Below are 26,002 nucleotides of genomic sequence, written 5' to 3' on the forward strand. Positions count from 1 at the left end.
ACAACGCTTCACAATTTAATTTTTATAACCCAACAAAATACCAAGTGCAATGTACATCATTATCTTACCGCATTAGAAAGTAGGTACCTACCCATTTCAAAATATTTGGAGGACAATCATATCATCCCTCCACTCTAGTCACGTGGTCACACTAAAGAAAAGTCAAATCCAGCTGTCAAAAATGTGTGTTAAGTGTCAAATGAAATGTCAATTTAGTATATCTAATAGTAAATGATAATAATAATTCATTATACTATTTCCTTTATATTAAAATAAAGAAAATTATAATTGTTTTGAAAGTGTGCTATTTAAGCATTTCATAAAAGAATACGCGTTAAATATCTATATGCCTCAACAATCGAATTGCATGCTGGGATACTAATCGAGTTTCGACTTAGATTTAAATATAGTTGATAGAGTAAATACCTTTCACGTGACCAGGTTATTCTGTTCGTGCTGAGAATAATATAATCAGCGTCAATTTATATAATATGTACTCGAGACCCACCGTGATATCTGTGTGTCAGTTAAAATATCAGCTGCTGCACTCAGCATCGTCTTCTATCAGTAACGTGTTGCGCGTTGATGTAAAGGGATTTTGTATATTCTGACAAATACATTTCGCTCACCATGGCTCAGTGGAAAAATAACCCAGAAATTAAAAACTTCGTAGAATATCTCCAGATTGCGAGTGTGCATCCAAATATAGACTATGGTGAGTCTCTTTAAATATCCATTACCTTATAAGTTCTTGAAGTTTGCTGAAAATCTATTATGTTTTATATATTTAAAAATGCAATTTCCAGATACAAGTAATAATTTAATGGTGCAGTTAGTATATTATTTATTTAATAGTGTTTTAGAATTAACATGAAGAAGATTATCACATTGAATTTTTAAATAAATACTTAAATATGCATATAGTGTAGATTGTTTTTTTGTTGTTGAAAAAAGAGTATTTAGAAAGAAGATACTAAATTTAAAATACTTCAAAAACTTGCCATTTTCAGATGGAGATAAATAGAACAAAATATATTGTATATAACTATCACAATTTATTCAAAGGAGTTTAGAATATTACTTGGAAAGAACTTTATACAGAAAAATAAGAAATCATCAAAATAAGACAACATAAATGAATTTATTATCGTATGAAATTGTATTATCTCTAAAAGAAATTATGTTGTTATGCCACATATTTTATTAAATACATACTAGTTATCCTCACAAATATGTACTCTATACTACAATGCCTTATCTCTTTTCAAATATAAATTACATATACCTTTATGTACAATCCACATTATATCTTATCAAAAAAACAAACATTTAAATAGATATTCTATAATTTGTTTTTGCATTGTTAAAAATAAATTTAACATGCAATCATCACATTATTCTATGTATATTGACATATCGCTCACTCCTTTCAAGAACGTCATAAATAAAAAAACTTGAATTTTCAGGAGAACGTTTTTAAAGTTTAAAAATATACAATGTATTGAAAATAAATATCAAGCCATTTATTGAACTTTTTACTGTGTAACAGTTCTTTTCAGGTAAAACCTGAAGGTTTTTTCTCCATTTGAAAAATGTTTAGTATATTTAAAAAAATAATGAAACTATACCTTTTCCTCAAAATGCAAAAATAACATTTTCTGCCCTGTAGCGGGTAAATATTAATTAAAAAATATCCCTCTTCTGCTGGGATATAGTACATTTTCTGAGCATTCCGAACTGAACATCCACAACTGAAAATTTACGATTTTTGATTTATGACGTTCTTGAAAGGAGTGAGCGATATATATAATTATAAAGATTGATGTCAGCTATCTCATCAATAATGAGAAACGAAATATATTTAAGATATTATTTAAATTCCATTATGACTGTCAACAGGTTTTTGTAGCAATAAATGAGAATAATTAATTTTATTAATTGATTCAGCAACAACACTTTGTATTAATATCTATCCGTTTTGTATTTAACTTTTACTTAGTAAATTCCACTAGTTCTTAAATTATTTTGTGACACATATTTCGATGCATTCCACTTTATTTTTATTTCGCATCATGTGGTATTTGAAAATGATGCGGACTGTATCGAAATATGTGTCATAATAGATTTTAAAAAATAGTGGTATTTTCTTAGTAAAATTAAAATTAAAAATGAGAATAATTCATTATGAAACATTTAAAAAAAACTTTATTCTATTATGTCAATGAAATATTTAATAATACAATGATTTTATTTCATAAAATTTGTTTTTAAGAAGAAAAATAATTTTCCACTGAACTAGTAGTTAGGTACATTGAATTTATCGTGGTGTTGCGAACGCTATGAATTGATTTCATCTGGTTGCTAAATTGACAGTTTCCTTTGTGACCCAATTGGGTACTAACAAGGACACAAATCAAAATATTAATTGAAACTTGTTTCATTATTTAAATAAAATAATATTTATAATTTCAGGGTACATGTTGAGTTGAAATTTATAATTAGTATCGGATACCAATATTCTGTTTTGATTATACAAATTTATTATAAAATGCATATAAGCTTAACTCCAAAATGAATGCAAAAACTGAATAATGAATATTTGATTTCCATTGTTCATAGCCAGGTTTATCATAATTAAAAAAAATATTAATGTAGTATTGAGCACTTACCATTCCTTCGCGAAGATACTCCTCACTACACCAACATGCAAATAGCACTATGCACAAACACCGTATTGTGACTTAAATTTTGTATCTTGAAGTGTGTTATTAACAGCTTGTTTTGTATGTGACTTACTGGTTAGTGCTACATTTGCATCACTAACGTGACAATAACGTTTTTCCACTTGTCATTTCCATCCACTCTTCCAAAATAGGTTAGAACCATTGAAAAATAGCTGACATTTTCAATGGCCTTACGATCTCACATTTTCAGATCCATGTTTAAACTTCTTGAAGAAGCAGGCAAAGGGGATTGGATTGTCTTACGCAATGTATGAAATAGTTCCCAAGAAACCTATTGCTGTGTTATCCTGGGAGGGAACAGAACCAAATCTACCAACATGCTTACTAAATTCTCACATGGATGTGGTTCCAGTATTCCCTGTGAGAACTTTATATAAAATTAGTTTATCATACTAAAATAAAACACCTTATTACATCATTTAAAATATCATAAGTTATCTCATTTTCATTGTTCTTCTGCATTATTATTTGAAAACAGTATTACTTAATATGTAATATATAATATGTACATGTAATATATAAAGCTTTTCAAATAATGAGACGAACATCCAATTACGAAATATTGTATAGCTTTTTGCTTGTATATTTACATAATTCTCATGCTTGACTGATAACATTTTTTGGTGTTTACATAAACCTTCTATTCCATTTTATCATTACAGTATAGCAAAGATAACTCAAAAGTATTAATTTGAACTGATTTTACTAAAATGTACTTCAATAAAGTACTTTACTTCAATAACGACATCTGAAATATGAAAATGCAATCAATTTGTGTCCCAAAATTTCAGTTCAATTTTCACTTTATTCAAGATTCAAAAGTTTAAAAAAAATAACAAGTACATATTTGATTAATTTTATTTTTTTATACAGGAAAGCTGGACATATCCTCCATTTAGCGCACATATTGATGACGATGGGAAGATATTTGCCCGCGGATCACAAGATATGAAATGTGTCGGAATCCAATACTTGGAGACTGTTCGTAGACTCAAGTCAAAGGGGATAAGACTCAGAAGGACTCTTCACATCTGTTTTGTACCTGGTAATATATATTTAAATGTTTTATTTTAATAGGCTCTTTGCACTTAAAATTGCTTTAATTTATTTATTTCTGAATCATTTGAATTATCTAATTTACATTGACAAATGGTTAGTGGGGGTGTCTCTGTCACCATTTTTGGTCCAGTTTTTTTTTAATTATGCAGTAATTTACATAATAATAACAGAACTGAAAAATTATATTCTTTTATTTCCAAATTTATACAGGTAAGTTTGTCAAGGCTCTAAATAGACCAGAGTAAACTGTAACATCACTTTGGTTTTGCTAGATTCACGCGAATATATCTCTGGTGCAGGGGTATATTTATATGTATTAGGATTTAATAGACTTGTTCAATTTAAATTTTCGATTCTGAACCCCGACTATCTCACTTAAGACACATTAGAATATATGAATACTTTTTTAATAAAACAAGCAATGGCTTTATGACCAATGGGACCACTCCTAACATATCAAACTCGGGATAGAAATGGTGAGAAAATGCTTCTTCAAAATGCGTGATCCCCTTATTAATAGACACTTCAACCTCAATCTGTGCGTGAAAATGTTTTAAGATGGGTGGGATAAGACAGAGAAGTTATAGACACTGCAATGAAAAGTAAGCTAGAGTACTTTAGCCATTTCATGAAGGGAATACATATGAAAAAAAGAAATAATACGGGGTGCGGCAGCTAACTTTTCTGATTTGTATTTGGCACCAAATATTGAGGGAGGGTCATAGAAAGATGGAATTAGTCTTATTCTAAATGAGAGGTCTCAAAGTTTCCCGGGAGGTTGGCAATTCATTGTTTTATGAGTGGACAGATTTAGAGAGCCCGACAACTAAGTCGAATATTGAACTGAGTGTAGAAGGCATGTTGAGTGGCGATAGCGGAGTGGTCATTCGAAAAAAACGCTTCGATGGCAAACGCGCGATGCACACCGGTCCACTGCATGGTGGTTACTGACAAGGTAGCAATCAAAACTTTAAGACCTCTCCTTTGGAATGAGATCAATTCCACCCTACGATCCCCCTTCAGTGCTTGGCGCTAAATACAAATCAGCAAATTTAGTTGCCACACCCTGTATATTACAAGAGCACATTTATAGAAAGAAGACTTCCTAAGATTCTGGATTAAAAAATTGAGAGAGTGATTCTACTGTAGCACTAAGCCGCTGTGTAGAGTGACTAAAATAAAAATAGCTGTGTAGAGTGGACAAAATAAAAATCGTCATGATTATAGCCAACCTTCGGCATTGAATAACACAAAAAGGGAAAGAAAAATAAGCATCTTTGTTGATAGCAAAGAGTATAATTATGTTTCATATTTCTTAGTAATTTTGACAAGAATAGAAGACTTTTTATTAGAAAAATTAATTATCTTTACTTTTGTTCATAAATTTAGATGAGGAAATCGGTGGTGATGATGGCATGGAGAAATTCGTACACACAAATGATTTTAGAGCCCTAAATGTTGGAGTGGCATTGGACGAAGGAATGGCTAGTCCCACAGAAGATTATGTTCTCTTCTATGGGGAAAGAAATATTTGGCGTGAGTAAAAAAACATTTGAAACTAACTTTCATATGTTATAATATTTTTTTAAATTGTTATTATTTAAATGCTTGATTGCAGATATAATTATAACTTGCCGGGGACCTCCAGGTCATGGATCACTTCTGCTTGATAATACTGCTGGCGAAAAAGTAAGAATAAAAAAATTATGTTTCTGAATTTTATTTATTATCTTTTTAACAGAATCGGTAATAAAAGTCAAGCTCTATTCAAATTTAAGCTTCTCATAGGTATAAGGTTTGGCATAAACTGTTCCATTGAGAAATACATTTTCTCAACATCTGAAACATTACTCTATCTTTACATGAAACCCTAATGGATTTATACGAGGCCAATATTCAAGCTATTTCACTAATCTATGTTAATATTGGCTTCATGTAAATGGAAATTTCATGACAATGGAATGTTCTCAAAACATTTTTTTAAGCTAATCTACTAAATTAGAATACTTTGGCAGAATCGCTCAGCGCCTATAGTTTCCCTCACTGTGTGTGCTCTGGATTGGTTTTTCTATTGGCCTGGTCGTAAATGTGCTTTCCTAACCAGTTAGTTAGACGTCAGTCTACTATGCAAAATTGATTAGTAAACTGACATTGCAATTGGCCTCATGTAAATGATCTTTCACCTAAACTGCCAACACTTCTGGCTCCTATGCGTATATAAAATCTTGGAATAGATTTTTGTTGGAATATCCTAGTGGACTGGCATGATAATTGGCCCTAACTCCAAAGAAACAATTTTACTATCCACATACTATTTCTTGGATCTTTTCTCTCTCACAGTCATCACAAAATATAAGTATTATAATTATGTATTATTATATGTAATTTATTACTATTTTCTTATTATTTTAAAATCTGAAGTATCTATTGAAACAGGTTATTTATGTTGTCTTGAGCATTTATTGGCAGCGGGTGCAGTAATTTTTTTTTTCCTATTCATAGGTGCACTATATCGTCAACAAGTTTATGGAATTTCGAGCAAAGGAGAAAAAGCGATTGCAATCAAATCCCGCTCTTACTGTTGGAGACGTTACATCTGTAAACCTTACTCGTATATATGTAAGTTTTTTTTTAAATTACATTTTATTATTTATTATACTCTATGTATTTTTTTACTATATTTTATTTATTTATCACTTACCATTTTCAATATTTGATTCATAATTTGTTATTTACTGTTGTAACTTTTTCTTTTATTTTTATTAAAATGATTTATAAAATTTTAAATTTCATTAATTATTTTATTTTTAAATAACACTTGAAAATTAATATACATACTTGTTAGAGATAAAAAATATTTTGTCAAGATTAATATTAATTAATATAATAATTAAACTCCGCTGAACTCTGGAGACTGACTAACCGAATACAATAATCAAATAAATTGTTCAAATAATATTGGCACATAAATTCTAATTATTGGATTCTGAAAATTGTTAGATCAATTCAATCATCAGTTTGGATTTCCCCAATATCAATTGAAGTCAATTAAAACAAACACTGCATATCACAAAACATTTTTATCAGGAGATGGTTTTGACCTTATTTTTGTTAGAAAATTGCATACTAGATATTTTGTTGGAGCTGACGATATATGATTTTTTTAAATATCTTTTATCTATAATTGTCAAACATTCTTATTTTAATGTAAAAATATTTGTGTTCCTATTATACAAATTCAATACTGTTTTCTTAGGCCATGTGGCTTGGTATCAAAAATAAAAATCAAGTTGTGTTCGAACATAGAAACTCTTGACTCAGAGGCTGCAACACTAACCACAGGACCACAACCCAGCCCTTTAACTCCTATTGTGGTCCTAAATCCATGTGGTGCACAGGTCACCACATCGGATCAACGCAGTGTTACATGAAAGTAAGGTGATCAGTTCTACCCTCCAGATTCTTGGATATAGGTGTGGCATTATTTGATGGGATACAAATGACATAAGTGAAAGAGTTCATGGTGAAAGATATCACAGATATATAGGAAAAGAAATAGAAAATAGCTTGTGCTTTGAACAGTGCTGATTCGTAGTCTTTTGAAAAAAAAGTAGATAATGAATTTAACAATCCATAATATGAAAAATATTGGACCTTATTTTTTAATTTTGTCCCAAGGTCTTTACTTGAATTTTCAGCTAAAAAATCCTCATTTTTCTCCTTGTTATTTTTATGGATTTCATAATCAATCATAATTTTATCATTCACAATTATATAATTTTTATTTGCATGTCTGAAGGATAGCATTCCATAAATGGTAAGATTTTATAATCATTCATTCCATGAGTAAGTAATTTGATGCAAATTTGTCACAGTTTTATCAAATTTGATTTTCAACATTATTACTTCCAGGGTGGTGTTCAAACTAATGTTATTCCTGAAAGTCTGACTGTAGTCTTCGATGTTCGTCTCACAGTGGACGTGGACCATGCAGAATTTGAAGCTATGGTAAATTATTGAATCACATTAAATGTATTTTATTTACATACTACATGTATTCTTAACTTCACAAGTGATTTGTTTTTTACGTATTAGCTAATTACACTGCTAGTTTTTCATTAACTTTGTACATTTTTAGATACGGAGATGGTGTAAAGAGGCTGGCGAAGGTGTTTCGATAGAGTTTGAACAGAAGAATCCAAAAGTAGATGTAACTAAACTAGACAGCAGTAATCCTTACTGGATTGCATTCAAGAAGGCAGCTGATGAAATGTAAGTTTAACTGTATTTATAGATTCAGATTTTCTACCGACAATTCATGGTGGAACTACATTTCATTTCATATTAAATTAAATATCCCTATCGAGATTTGAATATCTCAACACAGATTGAAAAGGTTATGGATATGAGTATATTAGGTTTGGTTATTTACAGGGCAGTAGCAAGGTACAACCATGTCGCAAATGATGTTTCACTTGGATAATACAGATGATGTTTTCAATTGAAACATACAAATATGAGTAATGAGATTTTATAAATGAAATTAATATAATTTTACACTGTATACAGAGCGTTCATTTAAACCCGCCAATGAAAAGTTGTTAGCCCTGTAAATTGTAAAACTTCTATATCTTCGTTCTCCATAGACATTTGTGTTGCGATATCTTAATATCTTAATAAATAAATAACTCTAGTGTAGCAAATCCAGCATTCTTGAAGAATGTTTATAAAATTTTCATAAAGAATGTTTCATAAAATTTAGACATGCAAACAAACATTATAAAATATTGTGTTTAGATCAAAACAAAGTTTATATATATATATATATATATATATATATATATATATATATATATATATATATATATATATATATATATATATATATATATATATATATATATATATATATATATATATATATATATATGTATATATATATATATATATATATATATATATATATATATATATATATATAAGGTAAGTGTCTATAAAACTGACCTAGCCCCTATTGCTGACCTATTTCAAAGAAACAACAGATAATAAGACACTGGTTCAATTATTACTAATTTTTAATATTACCAACACTGCAGCCATGCTTGTGTTATGTGATGACAATGTTTTACAGTCAATATTTTGATTTTTCATATTTGAAATATCAGTTAAAGTTTGGACATCTGGCAAGTAGCGCGCGCACATGGAAAATCCTTAACAGACAAGCCTAATCTTTCAAGTTTTATTTTAAAGGTGTATTATTTTTATATGATTGATATTTACTAATATTTTATATGTGTTAGTTAGTTTAGTGTATTGAATTTACAAAAAACAAAGTATTTGTGAAATAACCATATGATTAATACAATACATTTATAAAATAAAAGTTGTCAGTATTACATTCACCCGAAATTTCATTAGTTTCCTTTACTGACCTATAGGTCAGTAATGAGTAAGACGAGAGCATTTTTAAAGTTTACATAAATTTGTGAAAATTCTTAAATACGTAAATTTCTTGCGTGCTTTGGATAGCATACACTTTTTGGATTATGGGGGCCTAATTCTGACCTATATATTTTTGCTTGGTTTTATAATTATAATAAATAGTTTCAGCGGTCAGTAATAGAAACGAATCTAGATCAGTATTATAAACACATACTATTTCAGAAAAGGAGTTTCGTTCTGAGCCATCTTTTTGTGATTTTTCTTATGTTAAAATACAATTTATTTTTTCTTTTTTAACATAATATCAACAAAAAAAACTTTGTTTATTATCAAACATAAACTGATTCCACTATACTCGCATGAGTGATCACCTTGCCTTCATGTAAGTAACCATCGAGATAACACTGCGTCAATACAACATCAGTGCAAATGCAGTGCACCATCGGGTGCGGATAAGAGTTAGTAGAATATAAATATAAATATATATATATATATATATATATATATATATATATATATATATATATATATATATATATATATATATATATATATATATATATATATATATATATATATATATATATATATATATATATATATATATATATATATATATATATATATATATATATATATATGTATATACATATCAGGCACACTACCATCATGCTCTAATGTTGCACACCCAAATGAGGTTACTCCTTGTAAACCTCCAAATCCCACGATCTTAAATGTTCTAACAGCGTTTAACTGTCCCGTTCCGAAGGGGATATCAATTTCTTTACTAGCGCTGTATCTATCTCCACAGTTTAACCATCGGCGGTAGATTCCCAAATTTGCACGCGTGTGAATCGTGTTCTCGTTACGCAAGCGTTATTTGGCAAATACAGAGTGTTTTTTTTCGTTTCTAATAAGAATTATTATTAATTTAAATTATCTACTGAAATTTCTTGGTGCAATTGCATTTTCATATTTATTTTATAAATATCTACCTTTTTACACTAATTAAATTGTCATAATTTTAATATTTACTTTACCCTAACAATGAGTGGAAAATAATTGACAGATGATATGATTGAGCAACTTCTGAGCTATACGGACACTGATGTATGTATATAAGTGATGATGAATTCCATTTAGGGTTAGAAAATAAAGATTATGCTTCCGACGCCGACTCAGATAACTATATAATCCAAGAACTTGATGAATCTGACTCTAACAGCGTCAAGCCCGTACATATGGTAGACAACAGTAGAAATGAAGAAAATTTGTTCACTTCCAAATCAGGCTACAGATGGACAGATATTCCCAAACCCAAGTCCAAACTGTTCATACAACGTAATGTCATTTTTGTATTGTTTCTCGCTTTTTCTGATTTTTTTACAATTCTTTGTTTTTTTTTTCACGATAATATACGACAAATTAGAAACCCGCTAGTATGTACCGAGTAGTATGCTTCTCTCTCTCTCTTTCTCTCCTCACCCCCTCTCGCTTGCATCGTTTCCGGCCGAAGCGCCTAGTGTCCAGTGATGCTTAAACATTGGGCGGAGTTGAATGTCATTTCCACAGAGAACTTCTTCACAACTATGTTTTTTTGAAAATTATTGTTTATTGCAGAAAATTCAAATTTAAATGGAAAAAATAGAATAACAATAGCATGATAAACATTTTGACATTAGTCGAATTTGTGAAAAACCTGTATTTTTAGCATTTTACTTGGGGTATTGCCAGTACCCCCTTCGGAACCCGCGGATTGTTTTTTTTTACTCTGGACAGGAAAGATTAAGCAGTCTCTGTGTGCCAGAAGATAAAGTGGCAGAAAAGAAGAAAAAAAAACTGAAAATCACCAAGGGTCTTCAAAAAATCTTCCTCGTAAAAACTAAAATAAAATGAGTCCTGTATTGTAAAGTAGGAAGGGGAATTTTTTAGGAATTGTAATAAATCCCAAAAAGGATGGTTCCGCTTTGATCAAGGTCATGGTATGCCTGAACTGGAAGTGCCAGAAAAACAGGATACTATATAGTATACTTCAGAAGGAATCATAAAAACAATTCCAGAACCGGTGTGACTAAATGCTAGAGGAAATTATTCCATTCCAGAATTACTTATTTATAGTGAGCTTAAAACAATACATTAACAATACATTTTGTTTAACCAATATGTTTTTTTTTAATAAATAATAAATTGTCACATAAGTACTTACTTTTACATTTATTTCCATTACAAATACTTATATCTTACTCCAGTTTACATATGGTAAAATATATTAAAATATGAATTTAGTTGTCTTTTTCACTCATAGTCAGTAATAGGGGCAACAGCGGTCAGTATTATGAAATAATCCATTTCGAATAGGTCAGTATTGAATACAAAGCCTTTAACTGTTTATTGCGTGGATTTTAATATATGCACTTGACTTTTGACTATTATTTTTTTAACTTTGTAAGGATAAAACTATCCCATTAAAAAATAAAAATAAATTTAAAAAATTATCAAGCCGTTTTAATATTAAATAAATATTTTAAAAATATGGACCGGCTTAAGACAAAAACTAGGTCAGTATTATAGACACTTACCTTATATATATATATATATATAAATATATAATTTTTTTATTAGAAATGCAAACCTTTCCCAAAAGCCTTTTGGTGAAATAAATTGTTTTATTTCTCACTATCATTACAATAATTTTTGTATTTTTCATCCATCAGGAATCTTAATCTATTACCTAGAATTTTCCCTGGAGGAACAGATAGTCGTTACGTGAGAGGTATTGGTCTCCCAGCTATAGGATTTTCTCCCATGGCCAATACTCCAGTGTTACTGCATGACCACGATGAGTATCTCCACGCAGATGTATTTTTGAAAGGGATCGACATATATGAGAAACTGATACCTGCTGTTGCTAATGCATAAAGTTTATTTAAATATGTATATTTTTTATTCCCTTTTTACTCAAAACATTCACATAGTCAAAAAGAAACATAGTTTTGGATAGTTTAAGCACAATGCATGATTTAGTCTGTACAATGTGAACATTTGAAATGTTTTATCTTGGTTAAATATTATACATTTATTTTTAAAAGGTTGAAAACCTGTGTCATAGACGTATAATATGTCTACCATATCGCTCACTCCTTTCAAGAACGTCATAAATCAAAATACTTGATTTTTCAGGAGAACGATTTTAAAGTTTAAAAATAAAACACAATGTATTAAAAATAAATATCAAGCCACTTATTGAACTTTTTACCGTGCAACAGATCTTTTTAGGTAAAACCTGAAGGTTTTTTTCTACATTTGAAAAATATTTAATTTATTTATAAAAATAATTAAACAATACATTTTCTTCAAAATGCAAAAACAACATTTTCTGCCCTGTAGCGGGTAAATATTAAGTTAAAAATATGCCTCTTTTGCTGGGATATAGTACATTTTCTGGGCATTCCGAAAACATGCACAACTGAAAATTGACGATTTTTGATTTATGACGTTCTTGAAAGGAGTGAGCGATATATGGTGGTGTGTGTGTTGTTATTATTTAAATTCTAACATATTTTATGCTTGTTTTGATTATTATTAAGTTGTTAAAACCTCACTTGGAAAATAAAGTATATTTTTTCAAATGACGCTAATTTCAATCAATCAATATGCAATCAATTTTAATTGTGATTTTTTTTCAATTAGCATTAGTTAAGTGGTTTCATTATAATTTTCAAAAGACATATTGTTATTCTTGTCTTGATTTTGTTATATTTAAAATTTAAAAAGAAAATTATTGTTTTATATATATTTTTTTAATTACTATTTACTTTGTTTTACATAAAAAAATCATGTTACATTTTTTTAATAAAATAATTTATACTATTTAAAAATTAAATAATAACATAAATCCATACTAAGATTTAATTATGTTAAACTGTGATCAAATCTTAGAATGCAAAATATATTATTCGGTGCCTTGATTTGTTGTTAAAATATTGTGATTGTTTAATATATTTTGACATATAATATATATGTATGTACATAATACAATATGTTTAATTGTACAGATGTATGTATGTATATATATAATTGTGGAATCATTTTTCTTGTTATATAAATACGACATATAAAATTTATAATCTTTATAATGTTGACCCCAATAAATAATATTTTAAAAACATGTGTTTTACTAAGCTGCCATATCTTCAAATCGCAGACACTATTTGAATTTTATTTCACATCAGCAATAGAACTGTAGACAATATCACAACATTCAATTTTATAGTATAAGTAGCATTCAATTATTCAAAATTCTTCTTTCTTTTCAACAAAAACAGTGCTCTCTGATAATGTTTTATTGCACATATCCAACCTGAAATAATAAGTATATATTAATTCATTTATTTCAAAATTAAATAATAGGTTGATGCCATTATCCACTTGCACACAATTATTGTCTCGGCTTCATATCAGCACTGCCTCAAGTTGTTTGGATTTCATCATATGGAATTCCATACAGCAAGGCACGCTTATCAGACTGTTCACACTGTGCGACAAGCCAGTGAAAAACATGGAATATATTATTTACTCGCAGTCACCACGTATACATCTTGCTGTCACCATGCAGTCACCATGCACTTAGATGGTGTGTGGTCCCTACGATTATGTCTTCTTTTATCGTTTTTCCTACCTTTTTTATGGCTGTAATAGCCATCTTTTGCAATATAAACGAAGGTATAACTAAAAATAATCATGTAACAACGATCAACCACAAATTAACATTTATCGTTTGCATGGTTATTGATAGCAAATCTGATAGTTTGCCATTGATTCGTGGTGCTGGCAAGTTATTGACAAGCTGATGTCTAGCCGTATCCGTGCCAGAAAGCTACAGGAAGTAACCAGTGAAGACACCTTTGTGATAATTCTACAATAATCTATTAATTAAATCTTATGCAGACAATGGTCTGGGAAATCATTAAAAATTCAGATTTCATGTAAAAATTTAGAAATATGATAATTAGACAATTAATTTTTACTTTATATTACTTACTTAGAATGTATTCGAGAAATGGCAATCATTTTACATAACTTTATATCATCTTGGTCACCAATTTCACTTTCTACATTGATATTTTCCACAGACAACTTGTTTATATTTAATAAAACCAGCTCCAGCTGTACCTGAAATAGTTGATTTTAAGGATAACCACAATATTTTAATGGTTTAAATTTTCTTTACACAATAATAAATTTGATTATGATGCTTACTTCTGATATCTCTCGTAAGAAGTCAATCGTCAATTGTACATGGAGTGGCAAATTTTCAACTCGTAAAACCTCTATCAGGCTATCCAGGGTGTCTACTCTCTTTTTTAATATATTATATTTGCTATAAAAAGTAACATCCTGAGAGCATATTTATCATTTAATGTTTAATTAATTTTATACATTAAAAATATACTCACATCATGTGAGCATATTTGTAATGCAGACATAATGTTTATGTATGTATGTATATAATTCACCACGGGTTACTGTATTTCAAATGAACTGCTGCGCAAATAGCAATACAAAAAAAATTGGCCTTATGTATCCAAAAATAATCAAGTTAAAAATAAAGGACACCCGTACATTATATACGTACATGTACACATACATAAACAATTTTGTACCAATAATCTTACTTAAAACTTTTCATCTTTCTAGTGTCAATATGTAATGAAATATAATATGTTTCAATGCAAACCTTTCAACATTTCTTTCATAATGAGCTAGATATTTGTAGAGTTCATTCAAATACATCATACAGTCTGTATGTCCTGTGACGAGATTGCTGATCATGTGGTAAGACTTCAGTTTGACAAGCCAAGCATAAGCAAATTGAAAGAGTTGCCTCGCCTGCTCCGTGCTCCCAATCAGCTCTGCTGTCACTTGACTCTCCACACTTTCTAAGTTTAAAGAGTGAAACAAAATAGTTTTCTCAACATCATCTTGAACATTTTGAACATCTCCTTTGCTAAAATCTTGAGTAGAAATACTATTGACCTCACATTTTTGATCATACAACCTTTCTGACTTGATGTTATCGGGCAAATTCACGAGAATAGACGGCACTTTAGAAAGATCTATTATTTCAGAATCTGATTTTTCTATTTGCGGCATAGTAAGTTCAACTTCCGAAGATTTTCTCGGGAAGGCATCTTTTGAGAAATTGAAAAGGGATATAGAGTACTTAACCCACATTTTTGCAAGTTCAGTAATATTAATGTGAAGGTCGCAATACTTGCTCCCTGAATTTGGTCCTTGCTTCCTCATGTCTTCTTCACAATATTGCAGCACAACATAGGCTCCTGCCAGATGATGTCGTGCCTCCCTGCCGTCAACAAAAAAATATTATAGGGATTTGCAACATATTTTAGAGCTATTATTTTCTTATAAATTAATTATATTTTCTATATATTGTGCATACAAAACTCGGATAACTCAGTACGAATATTCTGGACAAAATATATTCAAATTCTTTTCCTGTAAACTAGTTTTGTGGCTTGCGATAGTATATGATTGAAATGTATTTATCTAAAATCTAAATACGTATCAGGACTTTTGAAAAAATATTAATTAATAGCGATAAACCATGATAGTATTTCATTGAATAAATAACAACAAAAATATTTAAGGTCGTTAATTTTTAGAGCAGCTTTGTCCATTTTACAAAAAGATTACATAGCATTTTATTCAACAATAGCTGTCATTTGTAGATATGTTATTAACAATTTTTTTTTGTTTGGTAAAATAAACATTTTTGATAATGTAATGATAAATACAGCAGCTCAAACTTACACAAACTTTCCTTTGTATAAAAAATGAGCTGCTAAACTGGTTGCCTTCTTTGCCCAAAGGACTGGACTACCATCAGCACTTTCCAGTTGTCTTTGTAGGACCATATTTTCATAAAGTTGAAACTTATAATGTTTTCCTAGTTTGTAGTAGACATATGCTTGGATTTGGATATTGCTTGTCACTAATTTATGCACTTCAGATAAATTTTCATTTACGGAATTCGGTTGATGATTTTTAAGTAAATCTTCGCATGTTAAATAGTAACAGCATTTTGGGTCTTCTTTTTTCTTGCTTAAGTAAACCGATTCTGCAGTTTCAAGAATGGTTTGTGACTCTGATAACTTTTCATGTTTGACTAAATGGAAGGCCGTGAAGTTAACGAGTTTCAGATAGATATAAATACACTCATCTTTAGACGCAAATGGTTTCAGCATATCAATGGTTCCAAGTAATAACTTTTCTTTTTCATCATCATTAACAAACGAAAGTTTCGCATAATCCAAATTTATGAATGCTATAATGCCTGTTAATTTACATTGGTCCGCACTCTCTTGTGATATATTAATAGTATGGATAATTTTATCCTTCAACTCTTTCAGTTTGTCATTTGCTCTTGCTTCAGTTTTTCCTTTTCTGATATGCTTTTGTAATTCCTTAAATTCGTTATATTGTAAATATATGTCATCAGAATTACTCATTTCTAACTTGGTATTTTGTAAATGTAATTTCTGAAGTGATGGAAGAGCACTTATTATGGATTTTAAATTTTCTTTTTTTTTTAATTGACTTTTCTTAATATGAATAATTTAATATGTAGGTACTTATCACATAAATTAGGCATACTGCAATACATAATTGGTAAGTCCCAAACATGTTATTTTATTGCACAAATGAGGGAAGATGGCTTCCCTTCATTGAAAGTTATCGCGAATATGTAAAATATATATTACCACTACATTTTATACTTTTCAACTGATACCAGATTTTTAAATGGATATCACTTAAAAATCACGTAAAATATTTTAACACGAAAGTGGTAAAAAAACTTATTATTTAATTTTAATTTCATCAGATCGCGGAAGTTAATAAAAAATATCGTGAACAATTTCTATGATACAATTTTTAGTATTTTTGTTTATTTTATCGTAAAATGAATGCATCGCCCAAAAAAAGATTTTTTTTTTACTTCACATTTTTAGTGTGTAGGTGCAGCTGCATTATTTTTTATTACCAACAGCAGTTCGTAATAAAAAAAAAATCTTTAGAATTTACTATGGCAACACTATAATAAACGTCAAATATTTGTATGAGTTTTTAAGCTTTGTTTACTTTTTAAGAATTAAATAAAAAAACTAAATATTGAATTAAAATGGCATTTGATGTCAACAAGGTCTGTAGAGTGTGCCTCGAGGAAGGTGTTTTAACTTCCGTTTTTAGTTTTGACTTTGGTATTATGCCGTGTCAAATGTTAATGCTTTGTGCAAAAATTAAGGTTAGTTACAACTTTATAGTTATCTTTAATAATATTCACTAGCCGTAAGTTGAAGCAACTTACCGAATTTTCTAGTTTTTTTTTATTATTATTTGAATATACTCAATAGTTTCCGATTCCGTAGTGTAATGGTAAGCGCGTTTGGCTACCGTGCTGGAGATCCCGGGTTCGATTCCCAGGGGTTCAATTGCCTTCATACAATTAATGATAAAGATAACACTGCATACATACTTACATTGGGTTTGGATAAGGATCAGAAGAATAGATTATTATTTACGTCATTCCCTTTCTTTGTTGTTTATCTTCTTCTTTTAGATTCAAACAAGTGACGGAATGCCTTCGCACATTTGTAATAATTGTATCTACAGACTCGGAGTAGCTTACCATTTCAAGCAGCAATGTGAAAATTCGGATCTGCGACTCCGGCAATACTTAGGACTTGAAATCAAGCTATCTATTAAGTAAAAATATTTATTGTTTACATGTGAAAATATAATATATTACGTCTATTTTTCCATTTCCCAATTAAAAATCTTAAAAATTAGATATTATGTATTCGTGAAAAAATTAAAGAGTTATTATCATAAAGAATTTCGTTTAAAATATTGAAATTTCTTAGGTTTCTAAGGTAATTTATTTAAAATTACATTTTTAATGATGCTTACCTACTGATAATACAATAAATGGGTATATATGGATTCCCAGAGGGGTCTAAATAAATATTTCTTATTTTTATGTTTTTTTTTGCCTTTCTATAATTAACAATCGAGCTAACACTCCATGTAAAAGGATCAAAAGAAGGAGAATCTTATATTTAAATAAAGTTTTTTTTTCCAGTTGTGATGCTGCTACAAATACGGATCAAATTACTATGGTAAACATTATTATTATTATATTATTTTATTTTACACATGTTGTTTGGTATACTGTTATATTTTTAGTGAAAACAGTAAACAAAAGTAAGCAAACAATATAAACCTTTAAATGTATTTTTATTTTTATACAGTATCTCAATATCAGAAAGCATTTATGGTCAATCTTGTTGAAGCAATTTTTTCTAATTATGAAAATATTTGTTTCATAACTTTTGCAGAAACCACCCAGTACTGAAAGTCCCGAAAGAAAAAAGATTCTTCTCAAAAAAAGAATGTAAGTAAAATGTTTATATTCCTTTGAAAAGTGTATTTGCCCATACACCTCATTCTATTCTTTAGTTTTTTTATTGATTTTGATAAAATATTGTCTTAGAAAACACTTTATAAATACATTCCTTTGCTTTTACACGGATCATAAACTTTTGTTCATCATGTTTCAAAATATCTATATATCATGACTATTACCGAAATATCAAATTTTCACAACAACCATTAATAAATTTTGTATGTATTTTTTCACCACGCAAAAACAAATTTACGTTATAATAATGTCAACACTTTTTGTGTATGTTTTTAACTATGTATGTGCATAAAATATCCAAATAAAAATGATTGTTCTTAGAGTTTAAGCTAAGTAAACATGTATATTTTAGAAGAAAACCATCGAGCAACAAAAAAAAACCTGATGACGAAAAGTTAAAACGAGGTCCTAAACCAAAACCTAAACCGGCACAAACTTGTTTTGAGTGTGGAAAATCCTTTAAATGTGCTGCACAATTAGAAATGCATATAAGGTATGAATCCTCTGTTCTTAAAGATGTATAATTTCTGTGAATACAGAATAACTAACTGTAATGGGTCAGTTTTTATTATTATTTAGAAATTTCATGGAGAAAAGTATATTTATTTTTTGTATCTATATTTTGTTTGTAATTCAGTGTGTTACACAAGGTTTTTTTAAGCTTTTCTTAGAAGTGCTCAATACTATTTCTGTATTTGTTTATTTTCCATCAAACACATAATTTTAATTTACAATAAGTTGTCCACACTGGGTTTTCTGTGTCGAGGGCACATTTTATGAGACTTTAAAAAAAAATTATGAGTAGTAATTTGTCATCCATGTTTGCATGACATGTCAGAATGATGTGATCTATTTGAAATTTACATACCTCCATTATCCAGGTGCCGTGGCATAGCTGCGCTAATTGCAAAATGAATTTAAGAAATAATTATTTTCAATTGGTCTGGGTGTTTGCGATGTATTTTTCACATTTACGTTCCCTATCCTTACTATCCTACCTGCAGACAAGCATATAAATTAGACGCTTTACAGGTTATTCCTTTTATTAAAATTTTTTGAAAAATATCCAATCCTTCGACCAAATGAGGTAGGTACATATTATGTGTTAGATTTTATATGATGTCTGTGATTTTGATCCTGTGGTTCTAAGTATATGTTTTCATAAAGTGTATTATTGGTGATTTGTTTGCTTTGCTGGGAGGTGCGTGATTTGTGTAAGTCAGACTTGGCTAACCCAAATTACACCCCGGGCGGCATCGATGATAAAAAAAACTCCTTAGGGCCGCATACAGACATAAATAATTTAAAAAATATTAATTATTGTAATTTATTAATTAATTAATTATAATTATTATTCAATATTAAATACTATTTTTTTGTAATTATTATAAATAATTTGAATGCAGAGGTAATCAAAAAGTACAGTCAGGGTAATTGTGAAAAAAAAACAACATTAATGCAACCAGTTGCGGGAAGAAAACATACATTAAAACAACAATAAATGGACATAGTATAGTAATAAACATTTTCATCAATTTTAACAATCAAAATTATTAATTAGGACACATAAATCAAAATGTATTACCAATTTTATTTTAAATAAAACCAATTAATCAATGGCCACTCAGTGCGAGATTTGAGTTTCTTTTCGCTAACATATTCCAAAAAACCCAATATTTAAAAAAATATTCATCATACAAGACTGCGGGCCGCCGCGGGTTGGCCAACCTTGATGTAAGTGAATCATATGCATTATAATTAAATGCATATGTAAGGATTATTTCAGCATTTAGTTGTTTGAATATCATGTGTTATAAGCGTAGTAAATTTTTCCTTTTTTTGTATTTAGGATGTTACGTATTGTTTGAAAGATGTAAGTAAGTGTTTTTTGTAGTGTTTTCAGCCTACAATTCCATTTTAAGTTTTTGTTTATTTGTAAACCTAAATATTTAGTGTTGTCTACCTTTGTGAATTCTGGGCTGATACATTTAGTATTATGATTATAATAATTATAATGAATTTTTGTATTGGACTTGGCATTTTGTGAAGTTGTAATATCTATTTGGAATTGAATAAAGTCTTTTTGAGTTTTATTAAGGGTCAAGTAGTTAGTTCATATGGCTTCATAGCCATTTCTTTACACAGTTCAGATATTTTCACCTTTTTTATAGGCTTTCTTTCATGTATTTCCTCGGAAAAGTAGTACAGTATCACGCACAAAACATATGATCGAATTGTCAATGTGTTAATTACAAAGATCATTTATGTATATTAAAAATAAAAATTTGGATTGGCCTCAGAATACTGCCCTGGGGTACTCGCATGTAATATTGATTTGTTCACTTGTCTCAGTTTTGATTTTTACCACTTGTCTTTCACACATAACATTTTATAAATTTTAATTCCTTACTTTTAAAAGGTATTTTAAGTTTTCTAAAAAGTATATTGTATCTTATATTGGCGAATGCTTTAGAATGGTCTAGGGTTAGATATATTTTTCCCATGTGCGATTTTAGCAGAATGAAAGTAAATATTCAATAATATTAATATTTTTAAAAAATTTGGGGAGTTTAAAGTATTTGAATGATTGAATATTTTCCAGAACCCACACAGGAGAGCGACCATTCCCTTGTACTTATTGTCCACGCAGATTCGCTCAGAAACATAACCTCTCCATCCACATCCGTACTCACACCGGTGAAAGACCTTTTCAGTGTGAAATATGCAGGTATTTTTTTTGGTTTTTAATTGATGAAAAAATCATCTCTACCCATCTTTTACATAATATTCTATATTTCTTTCAGTAAACAGTTTTCTGCTCTGGGAAACTTTCAGTCGCATAAAAAAATTCACACAGGTGTACGAGATCAGGTATATATAAAAATATAATTTATATTTATATATTTTTTATATTCTATTTGTTGAGCTTAATTCTAATATAACCTCTCTTGTTGATGATAAACTTAGCACAGTCTTTTTTTTAAGGTTGCGCAGACTCCTAAAAATAAAACATTTAATTTTTTTTTTTCAATGGTATAAATATCAGTTTAATATTAAGTGAGAAATAATATAATTTTTGTTCAGTAAGTTAACCAAATCTCGAAACGAATATCAGATAAAGAAAGTCATAAGAATTATAGTATATGATGGCTCAAAATTAAAATGTTTTTTTGACTTCAAATCAAACGCTCAAAAAATGCTTGAATATAAATTTGTCTAAATAATGAAAAAATTGTTTTATGGTGTTTTTACAAATAATAGGATAAAAAATTCAATGAACCACCTTGGAATTTTTTTCATATTCACTAGAGTGTTCCAAGCACTATAATTTTTTTTATTTTTAAATAATGATTTGTGACAAACAAAACAACTTTGTTTAGAATCACTATAGGTAAGTTTATCTTATAAAAAATTGAGTTAATGTCAACCAGTTGACATATTAATTAAGTTATAGTAAGATGTATAGTATAATAATTATAAATGATTGCAAGTTATAAATGGACAATTACAAGTGCTTCAAATATTGATTTACCAATTCATTTATCAAATTTAAGCATTTATAATGTACAATTACAAAACATTTTTTTTTAGATTTGTCCAGTATGTAACAAGGCATTTATATCCTCTGGAGATCTCTCCAGGCATATGGTAGTACATACGGGTATCAAGGATCATCACTGTGATATTTGTGGAAAAGGATTCTATAGAAATAGAGACATGGTAAGTTTTGTTTTTCATTTATTAATAAATGTTTTCATTATTTAAGAAAACTTTAATAAAAATTTGAGATTTTACTTATCTTATCTGACCAAAATATTTTGAAAATTTGATTTGCTCCTTCCTGATTAAATATTTGAGCAGTTATCTCCAAAATAAAAATATTCTGAAGGCACTATCAAAACTATACAATTTGAATTCTCTTATTTACAAATGTGGACAATTTCACATCTTGCTATCGAAATTAGTGAACTTCTCACTGAACATTATTTTGTCTGAGAATATTTACCTTTTTATTTATTTATTTAAGTACAAATAATAAAAAAAGTTTTTTGTGTTGCCTATATTTTTCTATGTATCAACTACTTTAAAATAGTTAATTGACTGGCGCTGTAGCGTAATCAGAAAATACATCAGAATTATTGCATTTTCACAAAATTTAGATTTGCCCATTATCATATATCCTAAATTTGAAATCTCAGACATTTATATTTATGTTTTGTTGTTTGGCAGATAGCGCACAAGAATAAGGTCCACCCTGCTCGATCCGCCCCGACGCAGGCTTCCACAGCCCCGAATCTCCATGCACGGGGGGGCGGAGGGGAGGAGCCATCGCGCCCCATTCAGCCCCCTCCGCCCCTCATTGCCACTCCGGCTGCCAGAAGACCTCTCCACTTATTCCATCAAGACTCTCTGCCTACGCATCCATCTCTCATCAACAGTCATTTGCAACTAAACTTTTAATTCACACCATCAAATTCCTGAGGGCCTTTATCAATCCGATTATAGGGTCTCTCTGAAAACGTAATTGATATTTAATTTTTGCCAAAATGAAAAACAGTAAAAAAACGTATCCCTGTTATGTCTTTGACTATCCATGTATTATTAATGTTCACAATTTTTAGTATACGTATGTTTTTGTGTTAAGAGTCAAATGTTATTTTTTTCATCAATTCTAAAAACCAATTTAACATAACCCAATTATAAAACTGATAATTCTTGAATGAAAGTATGGACTAAGTGCAGGGAAAATATAGTTTATCAAACTTCTCCTTTCATATGAAGTGTATTAATTTTGATTGTGTTATTTATTATAATTTAAGTTAAGAAAGCAAGGACTGTCAGAATAGATGTGTATACCAGTATAGATGTGGCTTTCTATCCTCTCAGTGTATTCTTGAAGAAATCATGGATGAGATAATAAGTGGTATTTAATTTTGAGACTGACTCTTGATTTTTTTTTTAATTAAGTATTTATAATATTATTATAATATTGTAAAGGATAATTATGTTTATTGAATAAACAATATTTTTCAAATCATGTCTTTTTACTCTTAGCACAGAAGAAAACTTGGTATTTCAAAGAACTTGAAAAGAGTTTTGTTTTTAAATCTCGTATGATAGCGAAATTCAAATCAATGAGCTTTTATCGTAACATTGACACATATTTACTAAAACTTGGGACAAATACAATAAAATATTTTTATAAGAATTTTATTGAATTAAGTGCCAGTGTTTTACAACTATTGGGGATTAAACAGCTTTTTTTTTCAAATAAAGAAAGAATAAAGACAATAATTTTTAATTTTTGAAATAGTAATTATGTATCATACTCATGAGCTTATATTGTGTTTCGCACCTTATAAAGGAATAATGTCAAATAACATTTTTTTAAAAGAAAAAAACAATTCAATATGGTTGAAATGAGCATATATTTACAAATCTATTAACAATCATCTATTTTTTCGTGTGCAGGAAATATTTTTAGCGTATGGGTACCCATGTATCCAAAATTTCACCGACTTTTTTACGTTCTGAAACAAGAAATACCATTATTTTTTAAGGGAAAAAATCCTACATACTAACGTAAAATGTGATCAATTCACTGTGGGTGCTGGAAAGTCATTTAATTTTATTCAGGTTCATTCATGTTCAGGGACGGACCTACCTTAGGTTTACTTGATCCAAATGCTTAGTCACCCCAATAGCTTAACCCTTAGAGTGCGAACCGTCGATAGATGGACTCTCTATTAATGCGTATAAAGTGCGGAGCGTCGGAATACCGACTATTGCGCAATTTGATTTAGGTATCGACCTGTACGGACGTGTCTTAGCGCGCGCGTGTATAATGTTTTTCATAAGTTTATAACATTTATAAATAACCATTTAAAATTATTTTGCTGTGAATTTAACATTGATTTTTGTATTTTTTTAAGTAAAAGTTTTTTATTTCTACCTACAAAATGTCAAATTTGTCAAGTAGTGATGATGAAAAGCAATTAGCAATTTATGCAAAATATGTGAAAATAAGCTCAGCACTATAAGGGTCAATATTTAAGGCGGTGTCTTGAATCAGAAGTCAAAATAATTTTTATTTTATTTATTTTTGATTGCTTAAATCTATCGATAAACTATCTAAGAATATGTGTACAAAGTGACAGAGGCCAATTCTAAATATTTCCAAGAATATAAAGCCAAAAGTAGACGAGCGTCAACAATTATCTGCATATATTAATAAACAAATGTTTAATTTTATTTATTGGTTTGCCATCCACTAGTTTTAGTAAAAAATATTTTATCCCCACACTTCACTCGTTCTACACAGATATAGCATCCATAATAAGGGTACTGATATTAATTTATACAATTACCTGGTAATGAAAAATCTTCAGGGTGTAAAGAAACATAGTGTCTCAATACGGCATCCTTGTCAGCATACATATCAGAACGGTATTTGTTAAGGTAGTACAATACGGTGGTCATACCAACGGGAAAAATAACAAATTTATGAATACCTGCAAACAATAAGAAACAAGAGTGTTTGTTTGTAATTTAAACATAAACACTCATCCAGATTGTTAAGAAGTCAGAATATCTAAAAAAACATTTTTTCTTTATAAACACAATAATACAGCTTTGGTGATAGCAATTATAATCTAGTTACTTCTAATAGTTACTTCTCCTTACATAAAATACAGATAACCGCAGATTCTAAAATGACAAATTCCTTGTAAGAACGGTTTTGCAATGCAACAAACTTTTTTCTTCACATGTATTGTTTATTTTCATGTTTCTAAAATAATTTGTATTATGTCCCTGAATAAGTTACTATTTTCTCCTCAGATATTGTAATCTTACTAACAAAATAATCATAAAATAATGTATATAGAACATTATGTAATTTCCACAAAAACACTACTAACCGCTGAGATGTGGACGGTGAGTGAAGTAGTTTAGACCCAAAGCGCACCCTACACCCATTGAAACTCCTATAAGCTGTGGCCAGATTTTGTTAAGAAAAGGTTCAATTCTCTCTACAGGTTCTAAAAGCTCCAAAGGCGTCGTCGCGCGCTTTGGATACACCGGGAATTCGGACATTTTCGCGAATCTTTGCGATCAATCGCAAGAGGAAACCGAAATAGGCCGTGATAATCTTGAAACACCATAGATAAATTGAAATGTCAAAAGTATCAAAAAATAAATAAAAAATAAAGTAAGCTGGCCAGTACATGAATGTTTTTCAAAATCTAATTTCGGATTA

At 29.3% G+C, this 26,002-nt stretch overlaps 4 protein-coding genes across 6 annotated transcripts; 2 read left to right on the plus strand and 2 right to left on the minus strand.

Annotated features, from left to right (window-relative positions):
* The first annotated feature begins 148 nt into the window (after window positions 1-148).
* LOC148305963 (aminoacylase-1-like) lies at window positions 149-12,231 on the plus strand. 2 transcript variants are annotated; one of them, XM_088265791.1, is made up of 9 exons: window positions 149-715; window positions 2,935-3,104; window positions 3,618-3,789; window positions 5,193-5,339; window positions 5,422-5,492; window positions 6,306-6,422; window positions 7,716-7,811; window positions 7,942-8,075; window positions 11,960-12,231. In XM_088265791.1, exons 1-9 carry the CDS (start codon window positions 631-633, stop codon window positions 12,162-12,164), a joined length of 1,197 nt encoding a protein of 398 aa, XP_088121917.1. In that variant the 5' UTR covers window positions 149-630; the 3' UTR covers window positions 12,165-12,231. The 2 variants fall into 2 exon arrangements, with proteins under 2 accessions (XP_088121917.1, XP_088121918.1); XM_088265792.1 differs by lacking the exon at window positions 149-715 and adding an exon at window positions 2,682-2,798.
* A 722-nt stretch (window positions 12,232-12,953) lies between these two features.
* On the minus strand, window positions 12,954-16,839 carry LOC148305964 (KIF-binding protein-like). Its single transcript, XM_088265787.1, has 5 exons — window positions 16,077-16,839; window positions 14,983-15,609; window positions 14,505-14,625; window positions 14,287-14,417; window positions 12,954-13,605 (listed from the first exon to the last, which is right to left on the minus strand). Exons 1-5 carry the CDS (start codon window positions 16,772-16,774, stop codon window positions 13,539-13,541), a joined length of 1,644 nt encoding a protein of 547 aa, XP_088121913.1. The 5' UTR covers window positions 16,775-16,839; the 3' UTR covers window positions 12,954-13,538.
* Window positions 16,840-17,356: 517 nt separating this feature from the next.
* LOC148305965 (uncharacterized) lies at window positions 17,357-23,352 on the plus strand. Of its 2 annotated transcripts, XM_088265891.1 has the most exons (9): window positions 17,357-17,568; window positions 17,884-18,029; window positions 18,406-18,442; window positions 18,662-18,717; window positions 19,097-19,237; window positions 21,347-21,472; window positions 21,549-21,615; window positions 22,336-22,464; window positions 22,975-23,352. In XM_088265891.1, the coding sequence occupies exons 1-9, from the start codon at window positions 17,446-17,448 to the stop codon at window positions 23,203-23,205; spliced, it is 1,056 nt and encodes a 351-aa protein (XP_088122017.1). In that variant the 5' UTR covers window positions 17,357-17,445; the 3' UTR covers window positions 23,206-23,352. The 2 variants fall into 2 exon arrangements, with proteins under 2 accessions (XP_088122017.1, XP_088122018.1); XM_088265892.1 differs by lacking the exon at window positions 19,097-19,237.
* An 802-nt stretch (window positions 23,353-24,154) lies between these two features.
* On the minus strand, window positions 24,155-25,902 carry ND-B14.5B (NADH dehydrogenase (ubiquinone) B14.5 B subunit). Its single transcript, XM_088265900.1, has 3 exons — window positions 25,665-25,902; window positions 25,113-25,256; window positions 24,155-24,275 (listed from the first exon to the last, which is right to left on the minus strand). The coding sequence occupies exons 1-3, from the start codon at window positions 25,837-25,839 to the stop codon at window positions 24,226-24,228; spliced, it is 369 nt and encodes a 122-aa protein (XP_088122026.1). The 5' UTR covers window positions 25,840-25,902; the 3' UTR covers window positions 24,155-24,225.
* Window positions 25,903-26,002: the final 100 nt, after the last annotated feature.

Source organism: Brachycentrus maculatus, unplaced genomic scaffold (genome assembly GCF_059751285.1).
Source record: "Brachycentrus maculatus isolate JH-2025_06_01 unplaced genomic scaffold, ASM5975128v1 h1tg000258l, whole genome shotgun sequence".
NCBI classification, from domain to species: domain Eukaryota; kingdom Metazoa; phylum Arthropoda; class Insecta; order Trichoptera; family Brachycentridae; genus Brachycentrus; species Brachycentrus maculatus.